Below are 13575 nucleotides of genomic sequence, written 5' to 3' on the forward strand. Positions count from 1 at the left end.
TCTCTTCATAAAGTCACGAAGTTAGTCCAAACTGCAAAAACACTATTTCCTTCTCGAGAACGAAATTTTAATTTAAAACTTTATCAGCATCTATGGTTCATTTGCCTCAAAAGCAATACAGAATGAAATGAAATGGGGTTTAATGTCATACTTGTTAGCAACTACTGGCCTAATGTAGACCGGCATACGCCATGGAGTGTGCTGTGAAGGAGATTTTCCCCTGGCAGCGTGTAATACTTTTAGTATAATTTTTGCTCGAGAAATAACATATTCGCATAATATGTGATATGTACTTAAAATATTTAAATCAACTTAGTCTGTAATTGACAGTTGCTACATAAAAAAGAGTTATTTATCGAAAACATATGTCACTCATTTACCACCAGAATTACACGTGAGTGGAATCATTCTAATTGTATCATTTGATTTAAAGTAACCAATCATTTTGTTAATTACACAAGTTCAGGGCCATGATCACGCGTTATTGTGCATGATATTCATTTACCTTTAAAAGAAACCGGGGAACCCTGTAAGTCAGACTTCTATTAGGTTCCAGAGGGCTTACATCTGAGTTCCTAGACAGCCGCGAGGCTGGCTAGGGTAGAGAAATGGTTTTAGCTAGTATTGTTATCTATTATGCTTGTATATGTATTCAGTTATATGCTATATAAAATGTATTATTATTCCTGGTAAGACAAACGTCTTAAGAAACTGGAAGAAGTAAATAAACAACGTGAAGCAGAAGTAAAGACAGCTAGAGACAAATCCTAGACGATCACAAGGCTACAGAAATATGTAGTAAGAAAAGATGCATGGGTCGTACGTAGGATGTGGCGACCGGTTTCCCATAGACGCTCTCCACGTCAGACAGAAGGACCTATGGTGCTACAATCGATACTACGGCTTACCGTTAGTCTCTATTTCAAACTCCAACGCCAATGTGTATATACGGGACCTCGGTTTTCCATACCATCGAACGAAAATGAAATGAAATGGAGTTTAACGTCCTACTGTGTACACGGGACCTCGGGTTTTTCGTCCCATACCATCGAACGACCAACACCCGGGTACACGTTTGAGTGCACGTAAAAGAACCCTTGACAATTGGAATTCGAGTAGATCGTAGCGACACTGTCCGACCAACATTTCTGTAAAGTGTACACCCGTCTTCATTAACCCAGATCAGTCGGCACAGAACAGTAGAACGTTAAATCCCATTTCACTACATTTCTTTCTAAAGAATAATACAAAGGTTTAAACATACATTATGCAAGAGCTAAATCTGTCTATTGCAGGTCTTTATTTAGGCCAGAAATGTTGTCTAATTCATTAATTAAACTTTAATTAACTTATCCAGACCATAATCAACTTTCGATGACATCGTTAGCCTGCGTTGTTTATTGGATTAGGTTCCGATTTCCAGTTCGACTTCCATTCATAAATTAATCATGAAATGGATAATCGAGACTATGTTTTTATCGTGCCGAGTTTTGTAAAGATGATCGAGGCTAGGTCGAAAATTCGATCGCTAAATTCTCGGTTCAGAGTGGATCAATTTGACTGAAATATTCAGCAAACACCCTTTACATTATCTAGTTTTTAACTATTATAGTGAGAACTGCCAACTCTCATAATGTATCTTTAATGGACACACCTACATTACTTATATGTATTGAATTACGCTTTCTTTTATTTGATTTCGCCCACCAGATGTCTACAGATAAACAGATTTCGTGTTTCTTTCAATCATTTTTGTTTAAATTATATTGATTTCATACTTGAGTCAAAGTATACATGGTACCGTATAGCAAGTACGTCTGAAATCCTTTTCTAAACCATTACCCCCAGGGCTGAGAGCAAGTGAAAATTTTCTTTTTAAAGAAACTGGTTAACGCGTTAAAATTAAGTTAACGAGTTAATAAGAGTTAATGATCAAAACTCATTTTACTTGTCTTAACAACACTAGGATCTGGAAGAGTTGTTATGTAACATGAGTTCCGGTTGATGTGAGGAATTAGCCAATGAAACGGTCTGTTACGGCGACGTCTTGGCGTGATCTGCACTAAACTGTGGGTAAACCCCTATAAAGGTCAACGCTGATTGATTAATCCATGTCTGACGTCATAGGGTCAAAAGCCGCTCATGTGACCCCTGACGCGACCTGCCAGTACAACTGGCCAGATCGTCATGTAAAAAAATGAAACGAAATATAGATCCGCATTTTAATCAGATTGAAAAAAATCGAATTCCGTGTCTTCGACCTTGACCCTTGATGCCGAGTGGGAGACTGGAGACCCAAGTTATCTCGACAGTGCAATGTGGTCTCTGAAGGAAATGAAATTAAATGAAACGAGGTTTAACGTCCTACTATTCTGCTCCGACTGGGCTAATGAAGACGGGCATATACCATACAGTGTGCTACGAGCATAGGCGTCACACATGGGGGGGGGGGGGGTGTCTGAATATACTTGGACCCCCCAAAAAATTTACATAGTAAGTTAGGATGAGTTAAGATTCTATCTGTATAAAACCTGTACATATCCCAATATGGTTTATACTGCTAAAATAAAACACAGAGATAATCATCCTGGAAACGTGTGAAGTGAAAAGTACCTGTGTTCCATAAAATTGTGTCTAGTTAGCCTGTCAGTAATATTTTGTTAATTTTTTTCTGCCACTTATCAGAGTGAATCGCATGTAGGTACCCCTAAACATTACCGCCTAAACCAAATATTTATCGCCCGTTCAGCCAGCAACGTAACCATAATGCTTTTGCACGCGGTGTCTTGGTAGACAGCATGGCCACATGGTGTTTGTTTATATTTTTTAGGGGTTTTAAAAAAATGGGTTAGGGTTATGGGTTAGGGTTGCGCCCCCCCCCCCCCCAATACATATTTCACGGCTACGCCTCTGGCTACGAGGGAAATTTTGCCCAGGCAGCGGCACTATGGCCTACTCTGATATCGAATTCCAACTACCAGGGGATCTTTAATGTGGACGCCAATGTATACACGGAACCTCAGTTTTTCGTCCTATCCGAAACACTAGATAGCTGCCCTCCGTCCTGCACCACTGTCAAGGGGAAACCACCCCGGAAAATCCCGATGAACTTTCTCGGCCAATGCAGGGATCGAACACTGGTTTGTATAACTATTTTCCAGCCGAATATGCCTATATGACGTCACAGAGTGTTGACGCGTTAATTCATTTCTATTAACTCGTTAACATCATTTATACTTTAACCAGTTAGTAAGTCAATTGCTCCCAGCAATGATTATCCCATTAAAGAAACGATGCGTGATTCGCATTTTTCGGAACATATCAAATTTCTCACCGCTTAAAAGTTTCTCGGGTTGATTATTTAACATTTAATTAAGAAAGCAAGATTAAAATACTAATGCTGATAGCGAGCAGCATAGACCAGGGCAATACTCAAAGGAATTGAACCATTTTCCTCAATCTGATTAAAACACAGATCTTATTTCGTTTCGTTTTTATAGTTCAAAATTTCGTTTTACTTGTCTTTACTACACTTGGATCTGGAAGAGTTGTTATTTAACTCGTGTTGTGAATGGTGTCAGGGATAAGCCAATGAAACGGTCTGTCACGGCGAGCTTTAGGCGTGTTTTGCACGCAACTATGGGTAATAAACTATTTACATCAATGCTGATTGGTTAATCAAATGTCTGACATCATAGGGTCATAAGTCGGTCTTTTGACCCCTGACGTGACCTATCGCTATAACTTGTTAGATCTTCATGTAGTGTAGGCCATCGAAAATATAATAAAACGAAACGAAATATAGATCTGTATTTTAACCAGATTGCATTTTGCTGTTAGAGATTCGCTATTCACAATATTGTCGTTTCACACGCTTATAATATTTAAGCTTTGATAGTGCCGGTATTGTGTACTGGACAGGGTATGTTTACTCTTTTAGGCACACATGGGCGTTCACACAGCTGAGAATTTCTTTTTTTTTTACTTTTTGTTAGACAATAATCAAAGGGAAACAACTCTGTTTTAAAATGTAAAATTAAACTGAAGTCGATAAGAATGAAAGGAACAGTTATTTCACAAAAGCAATACTGAAAATTATATTTGGGCCGGTAAAGGTAATACGGTGATAGAAATGCTTACCCTGATAGGAACACCTGTAACTAATTCCCCAAACCTATAGGGATAGAGAGTGGTGTTTGATCAAGGTATTGGCCAAGCAAGTTCATCTGGATTTTCCAGCGTGGTTCCCCCTAATAGACTAGTGTTGCAGGACGGATGACCTGTCAAGGGTTCACGTGTCAAACTCTCGTCTACACATTGGCCTGCATCATTGTTACTTATTTATTTGCTGTTTTTAATGTTTAACGTCCGCTTCCACCGAAGGTGATATCGAAGACAAGTCTTTTTTTTATTTTATTATCTTAGCGCACGCGCAGGGGTCTTTTCGGTGGGAGGTAACCGGAGTACCCGGAGTAAACCCACGAGGTTGAGAAAGCGCCCCTATCTCCAAGCCACTTGCGCTCACACCAGGGATCGAAACCACAACCACAAGCCAGGGGTGACCGGCCAGCTAGAGGTCGAAGCGCGGCACTGTAGACCACCCCCTCCCCTCCCTTACTTATTTAACCCACTATAGTCACTATATGACAGATTTTGGCGGCCATTTTGAAAAAAAAACACCCTCACGGAAAATGGTTCAGCATACAACCTGTTCAGCTCATATATTTTTGTTCCGAATAAAAAAAACTGGTCTAGAAAAACCACATGAGAATTTCTACCTCTCCAAGTGGCACCTCCCTCAATTATAATCCGGACTAACAGCAAAGACAGAATGTCATCCCAGACTACAAATCAACACCCAAACAAAAATCATATCGACAATTCTATTTTTTGACCCAAATTAAAGGTGTTTATCCACATTAAAAGTGGACATAAAAACACATTAACGTAATGTTTCTGCAATAATAATATATTTATATGCATGAAATAATATATTTATATGCATGAAATAATAGAATAAACATCCATGAGTAATAACCACGCATTTAAAATAAACCCCCGTGGGATTAAGACCATTAAATAAAAGGCAGTTTTTACAATTCTTTATTAGCATTGAGATAGTTCAATATTCAGAGTCATTTTATAATAATTCAATCATACCCGTGTTCATAACAGATTAATGTTAAAGGTCCTGTCTTGCAATTAAGTTTCTTTACAAACTCTTGTCTTTTCACCGACCCATATGTTTTATATATTTATATGTCAAAAACAAAACAATAATATCTGGTTATAACAAAAAACAAGACGTAAAGATAAAATATATTATATAATAAAATATCCAGTAGGATCATTATCTTATTAGAAATTTAAATAATGAAATAAATAAATCAGACATAATACTAGAATCTGATATCGTGCTTAGCTTATTCAGAGTCTAGAGACAAAACAGATACAAGACAAAACAACCATAAATAATATTAAATAAAGGAGGAGACCAAATTAGTAATATTCTTAGACTATTAAATTTAGTATTTTATCCGAATTGTTGCAGTACTGGTTAACATACTGGAGAAGGCGGGTTTTCCAATGGAGCTGTAATGGAAAAAAAGAAATCATATTAGCTATGTGATGCCATATAAGTATAAGGATATGCCACAATAGGCCAGCGTGGTTCCCGCTTGTTAGTGATGCAGGACGGAGGGCCTGACAGGGAAGTTGGAATTCGATATAAAAGTAGGTGATAGTTCCGCTGCCCGGGCAAAATTTCCCTCATAGCATACTGTATGGCGTATGCCCGTCTTCATTAGTCCAGCATAGGAGCAGAACAGTAGGACGTTAAACCCCATTTCATTTCATTTCCACAATAGGCCAATTGTAAATGGGCGCTTTGATTAGTTATAATCCCATTTAGACAGGTGGCTCAGTGGTAGGGCGCTGGCTTGCTAACCACTAAGAATTCCGTGTTCGATCCCGGTGTTGTCCGAGAAAGTACCACGGTGTTATCCGGCTTCGTTGTTACTGTTGCATGTTAAAGAAACCTTGACTGTTGGTATTCCAGAATAAGAGGAATATTGTCCCCACAGCATGGCGAATTCCTGTCTTGATTTACCCGGTTGGTACAGAAAAGATGAACATTAAGCCCCATTTATTTCACAGGTGATGATAGGTGTCGTGCACGAGACGGAAATTCTTCGACTTTTCAGAACAACAGATACCATTTACCACTGTGCGAGTGGTGTATTAATCTTTCATTAAGCATCATTTATCCATTATTTACTTACTGCAGAGTCCACATGTTGCCATACACTCTGTTTCCATAGAAGGACTACCATCACAGCCGCCATTTTGTGACCTAGTGTCACAGTCGACACCAAGATCTTCACATTGATCTAGAATAAATAGTACAGAGTTGAAAGGGCAACAAAGATGCGCATACCTTGCTATGTTTACTCAGGAGATTCCACATAATCTTAAAATCTTCTACTGCAAGGGCTTTTTAGTAAAATTAAGAGATTTCATGTGTCTACGGTGAATAAGTCTACCGTGCTTATTATATTAGTATAAGCAAGTAATTTACCTGCACAACCCAATCCACCATAACCGTCTGGACATTTACATCTACAGGAAGCTTCATCAAATGTGCCACAGTTATCACAGCTCTCAATTTTACACAGAGAACACTGTTTACCTTTATAAGCATTTTTACATTCACATACATCACCGTACATTTTCTCTCCACATGTACACGTACACGTACTTTCATCGTACGACTGACCATTACGACATATGGTATCACATTTACTATCACATGTAGGGCCTTTAAATTATAAAAAAAAGTTTAATAATAAGAGATACGCCTTTGCTTCAAAAGATCAGAGTCGTTATTATTTAGAAACAAATTAACGGTGGCAAACTTACCATAAAAACCGTCAGCGCAAGTGCAACCACAATTATCCCAGACTCCACCATTAGAACAACTTCCGGTACAGCTGGAAACTATGTAAAACGACATGATAACAACATTTAGAACAACTATTTTTGTGGAAAAACTATTCACAACAACAGTCGTTTAGTACTAGATACTTTAAAACATGTTTCTGACATGTAATCCTTAGCCGCATTAGTAAGATGTGGACAGCCATTATACAATCCTTTGTGGCAAAGTCAGTCGTGCAATGCACCCAAAAGAGTATCTTCAAAGCGTGTTGGAACAATATTGTATGGACCCAAATACATTTACATTAAGATTAGTTCAGAAAACACTTACTGTCTGTGGGAATAGCATTTTTGTGGAAAAACTATTCACAACAACAGTCGTTTAGTACTAGATACTTTAAAACATGTTTCTGACATGTACTCCTTAGCCGCATTAGTAAGATGTGGACAGCCATTATACAATCCTTTGTGGCAAAGTCAGTCGTGCAATGCACCCAAAAGAGTATCTTCAAAGCGTGTTGGAACAATATTGTATGGACCCAAATACATTTACATTAAGATTAGTTCAGAAAACACTTACTGTCTGTGGGAATAGCATAGCTGTACACAATTTCTTTATTAGGATATTTCCCATTAACATTCAGCTAATAAAACAACATATACACATTTAAAAAACATTATTATTATTACAGATTACAAAGATATAATAATATTATAGAGTAAGACAATATTTCCCAATAAAACATTACTTATCGGTAACAATTACTAATGAATAACAAAGAGCATGCTTGATAAAATGTATGACGAGCCATCAGAATATTCCATATAGCCTGCACTTTACTGATGATTATAAATAATGATACATCAGAATATACACTTTACTGGTGGTTGTAAAAATATAATACATCAGAATATACACTTTACAGGGCCCGGTCCCTAGAAAATTTTTAAAGTAAGCAAAAAGTCATGCTTCACTTTTTATTACGTAAGAAACTTTACAAAATACCGTCTCTAAAAAATTCTCAAAATCATGCAGAAGTCAAGAATGAGTCAAAGCACATTGTGACCGGAAAGTTCAGACTACGATGCTCTCTAACGTATGGTGGCTGATAGTGGCCATGTTAAATCTCGCCCTTTTCATAACGCGACAACACGACATCACGACGGTATTGACGCAATTTTAATTTTATCGTAACGTCGACTTGTCGGCTTAGTCTCTTTCTACAAGTCACAAAAATACAGCTGTACTCATTTACATCACATAAGTAGCAGATTAGATAAATATAAATAAGACTCGTGCAAAAGAGATAATAGAAAAACGTTGATTTATTACTTGTTTTCTCAAAATAATGAAACATTTTGCGCCCAAAAGTAAATTATATTTTGTATTATATTCAAAAAATCTAGTATTACAATAGTAGTTATACCAAACGGATGAATATGCGATAAGGTCAACCCCCTTTAATATTAAAAATTCATAAGTGAGATATTTGATATGTTCGAGTGTCACTGACCTTGATAATTATAGGTTCGGTAATGGCGTCTTCAGTATCGAAACCAGTTTGGAACTGGTAGTTCCAGTAAGCACCGGCAAATAATATAGGCGTATCCCCGGTATCTTTATCTCCCAATTTTTTGTTGGATATAGCAACTACGTCATCTTTGCTCCATATTTCTACAAAATGTAATAAAAGGATAAGGGTCCAATATAAAGATTAAACCCCTACACCTATCAAAAAAAACATTATCAATGTTAACGGCAGAAACTATCATTTGAAGTTTACATTAGTCACTATTTATTTTAAATCTGTAAAAAGTAAATGCTTACCCAAGTAAGTATATCTTTGACTCGTATAGCTTGTGTGTTTAAAAACTATATGATGGGCACCAGCGGGTAGAGTCTTTATTGTCAGTCTGGTACCTGAAATATTCACATACACGTTAACTTGAAGACATTCTCTAAGTAGCACAAGTTTTAGACCAAAACATCTGTAGGCCTAAGCCTACAACAACTCAGCTAAGGAAGTTTTGTACATTTGTTTTCGTAATAATATCCTTCCTTCCAATCAAATTAAAATCGTCGTAATGCTGGCGTTTCAGTCACGTGATCAAACACCATTGACGTTATTATAGTTTGTTCACCAATATTTGTTTTAAACGAAAAATGTTGTTGTCAACCAATTTTACATATTTGATAGATATTATATTTATACATTTTTTGGGATTAGCCAATCATTAAGAAAGTTTACTCTTTGTGTACTTTATCTATAAAAACTACCTTTTGATCCCGGTTCAGTAAAACTTCCAGTAACAGCATCACAAGTAGTACCATCTCCACCACAAACACCACATTCATCATAATATGCTCCTCCTTCAGCTACCAATATACCATCACAACCAAATTCCTATAAAATATAAAATCACAACAGAATTCCTAAATAAAATATACCATCACATCAAAATTCCTAAATAAAATATACCCTCACATCAAAATTCCAATATAATATACCATCACATCAAAATTCCTAAATAAAATATACCATCCCATTAAAATTCCTAAATAAAATATACCATCACATTAAAATTCCTAAACAATCACAACCAAATTCCTATATAATATACCATCACATCAAAATTCCTAAATAAAATATACCATCACATCAAAAATCGTATAATTATATACCATCACATCAAAATTCCTAGAAGCATAAAATATACGATCCCAATTCCTATGACGTCTTTCTTGTATTCATTGCTATTTGTTACTGTTTTATTTTGGCTTTGTTTCCCATTTTGCGTGAATCCTGTAATACCCAGTGGCTCTCGGATCCGGTCACTTGATTTGATACATATTTACCATCACATCACAAGTCTTATAAGCATAAAATATACCGTTGATTCATCAGTGGCTATAGACGTACGCTTTAGGACGTTGAGCCTGGACGCAAATGACGCAAAAACTGGTTTATGGATGAATACAACAGCATAAAACAAAGTTATATTGAGTAGGTGCGTACTTACCAAACAATATCCATAGACGCATCTAAAAGAGTTTCTGAGTTCAGTCGATCCCTCGTCACATGGGGTTCCAGACGGTATCATACCCAAAGATTTATCTTCCTTTCCATACCCACCTTCCACCATGGCACATCGCAATTTGCATACCTCATCCTCCCCAAGTGATGCTCCCTGCTTCCATGTACCTATTCCAGAATAGACATCCCCGCTTATCAAACCATCAGTAATCTTTTTCTTACAAACTTCTGAAGCTCTAATAACTTGCTGGTCCTGGAGTGCAAGGCTGTCACCAGGACATGGCTAAAATAGCGTAGAATTTAACATTAAAGGGATTATCGTGACAGATATTGTCTAAATCTAATTGGATTAAATAGAAGTTAATACCAGAGGGGATAAGACATATAGTCTAAATCTATGGCTAGTTAAAAGTACAACAGTATTCAAAGCAATCTATTCTAATTCCACCACCAACTAAATACAAACGCCGTTTCAATTTACTTCTGGTTTTTATTCCATGTGTATCACCAAATCTCAACCATGGGCAAACGTTTATTGACAGAGGCATTAATTCGCGATTATTCTTGTGATTAGCCAAAGAATCCCATCATGTTATGTAGCTAATTATCCAAATGATCTCAAGAGGGGTGTTAATAAGGTTTCAGCGACATGATCAATAACACTGCGGCTTCAATTTTCCCTGGCCCCGGCCTCCTGATGACGGAACGATCACAAACACACTATCTTTGATCAACAGAAGAATCTGAGATAATGTAAAGGAGTCGTCCCATTAGAATAGTTAGCTATTTCAAACCCGACTATTTGTCTAAATAAAGCCTACCGTTTGGCTGCATAATTCTGCTTTAAATGTAAGACCATCACATAATGGCGAATTGACAGGGCTAGAAAAAAAGTGAGTAATTAATCAACATGAGTATTCTTACAAGTAGACGGCTGGGTGACCTTCGGTTATCGTGATTTCTTGACTATTTAGTCCGGACCATAGTCCGAAAATACTGAACTATGCTAGTGTGGCATGGTCGGAATAGTTCTAAGATGGCTGTGTCGATGAAACGAAAGTGTAGAATATGTAGAAAGAATGAATCTAATTTTGTTAAGTATATGATTTTAAGAAAGCTTGAATGAATTTTAAATGGTTGCTACTTCTATGAGCAGATATTTTTTGTCTCGTATGTTACGTCTGAATCTATGTAAGTCTAAATATTACGCATTATTGCAATATTTGCGCTATGCAAAAAGTAAAGTCAAGTTACAAGGAATTTTGTCGTCTCTAAAATTAATTTGAACAGACGATGATCCGGACCATGCGCGTTCGGTTTCTAGTTCCAACCACTAGTCGTGAAAATATTATAACCGAAGGTCGCCCTGATTTGATAATGTCCGTGATGAATGGTACTCACGTGATTTGACTCGGTAAGAGGCTGGCTCACTAACCAAGTGTTTGTTGAGAACGCTCCACGGTTTTTCCAATCTTGTCAGTGACCTGACCAGGAGCGATATCTAGGCGCCAGATCGCGTGTAAACGTTGGCGAATCCTTGGTATTGAAAAAATAGGCGGAAGCGCCGCAGTCCGGGCAAAATTTCTCTACTATCTCACTGCCCGTCATAATTACCCCTGTCGGTGTAGAAAAGTAAAACACTAAACCCCGTTATATTTCTGCCCATTTTCATGTAGTTTTTTTTGTTTGTTTTTGTTGTATTACAAACAACTTTGAAATGAATCACTTTAATTTTTACAACCCTTTTGAAGGAACCGTATTTTACAAGATGCCATACACATAAAGAATATTCAGCGCGACCCGGTCCAAATATTCGATATTCTATAACCATATCATTTAGTGATGTATTCGGTAGTCTACAACTTTCTCGGCCAATGCAGGGATCGAATACGCGACCTTCAGACTAGCGAGCCAGCGTCCTACCCACTTAGCCACTGTGGTTCTATACCGAAAATTGTGATATTCGGTATGATCACACCATTTAGTGTTATATTCGGTATGATCAGACTATTTGGTGTTATAATTGGTAAAATGATGCTATTTAGTGTCATATTCGGTATGATCACACCACTACACTGTATGTGTTATATTAGATATGATCACGGAATTTAGAATTAATATACTGAAACGCAGTTATGGGCGTCTATAGCCTACTTACGTCGGGTTATTACACGTTCTTCTTGCAATTTTAACCCCGGTGCCACAGGTTCGGGAACATACACTCCAACTTCCCCAATCAGACCACCCTCCAACGACAACCGCTGCTTCTAATTCCTCTACATTGCGACCACTATTTTCCCAAGATTCACAATCTTTATGTATACACATCTAAATTGGATATAAATACAACTTGTTATGTTTAGGTGGAACATCACAAAGATAATTGCCTACTCTAGGGGTAATGATGATATACTATAAATGATAGGAGCGTTATAGAGAGAGAGAGAGAGAAATGGGGTTTAACGTCCACTCGACACAAACTAGGTCATTTCGGGACTAACATATGGTTTAATTTTATTTCAATAATTCGTTTGCGCATAGGGGTCTTTAGCAGTGGGAGGAAACCGGAGGACCCGGAGAAAACCCACGAGGTTGGACAGGCGATCCTACTCCTTGTCACGTACAACCGGGGATGAGCGTTATAAAGAGAAGATTGGCATCCACATGTTGTTAACCAGGTCATTCGGGACAGGTCTCTTTCGTTTAAAAATTAAATTCCGCACAGGAGACTCTAGGAGTGGGAGGGGACCGAATTCTTGTAACGCAACACAATATATTGTTAAGTACTTGCATAAATAACTTGTGTTCGAAAGTATAGCAGAACGTCCAGCGCAATGATCACAAGAATGAAAGAATACAACACCGGACTGACATGAAAAGCGTGTCTTGTCCTTCTCATTGGAGAAAAAAAAACGAACGCACGACTTGCATAGATAACTTGTGTTCGAAAGTATAGCCGAACGTCCAGCGCAATGATCACAAGAATGAAAGAACACAATACCGGTCTGACATGAAAAGCGTGTCTTGTCCTTCTCATTGGAGAAAAAACCGGGTCCACATGTACACGCACTGGCACTGTCCGGTGAAAATCCCCCGACCCCGTCGCATGACACACGTAACCACAGAAATGCCAATTACAATATTATGTTAGTCTCCAAATGACTTCAATTATTGTACTCGGGAAACGTTTATCTCAACTGCCCGCCTGAGACCAAAAGACAATTCCAGCATCAAAACATTATTTACATTTTAAGTTATGGCCAATGGCTGATAAGAGAGAGAGAGAAATGGGGTTTAACGTCCACTCGACACAAACTAGGTCATTTCGGGACTAACATATGGTTTAATTTTATTTACATAATTCGCTTGCGCGTAGGGGTCTTTAGCAGTGGGAGGAAACCGGAGGACCCGGAGAAAACCCACGAGGTTGAACAGGCGACCCAACTCCTTGCCACGTACAACCGGGGATTGGAAACCACGCCAGTCGACTCAATGACAGACTTCATGATACAGCGCGCGCACGCTAACCATTCAGCCATCCAACCCCCCCACCCCCAAATGGCTGATAAAAAACAAGATACGTGTAATGCACTTTTTGATTTAA

At 37.9% G+C, this 13575-nt stretch overlaps 1 protein-coding gene across 1 annotated transcript; it reads right to left on the bottom strand.

Moving 5' to 3' along the window:
- Nucleotides 1-8411: 8411 nt before the first annotated feature.
- Nucleotides 8412-12299, bottom strand: LOC126821574 (A disintegrin and metalloproteinase with thrombospondin motifs 5). Its single transcript, XM_056100934.1, has 5 exons — nucleotides 12130-12299; nucleotides 9958-10066; nucleotides 9215-9341; nucleotides 8765-8857; nucleotides 8412-8611 (listed from the first exon to the last, which is right to left on the bottom strand). The coding sequence occupies exons 1-5, from the start codon at nucleotides 12297-12299 to the stop codon at nucleotides 8412-8414; spliced, it is 699 nt and encodes a 232-aa protein (XP_055956909.1).
- Between the last annotated feature and the right edge of the window lie 1276 nt (nucleotides 12300-13575).

Source organism: Patella vulgata, chromosome 5 (assembly GCF_932274485.2).
Source record: "Patella vulgata chromosome 5, xgPatVulg1.2, whole genome shotgun sequence".
Classification (NCBI taxonomy): domain Eukaryota; kingdom Metazoa; phylum Mollusca; class Gastropoda; family Patellidae; genus Patella; species Patella vulgata.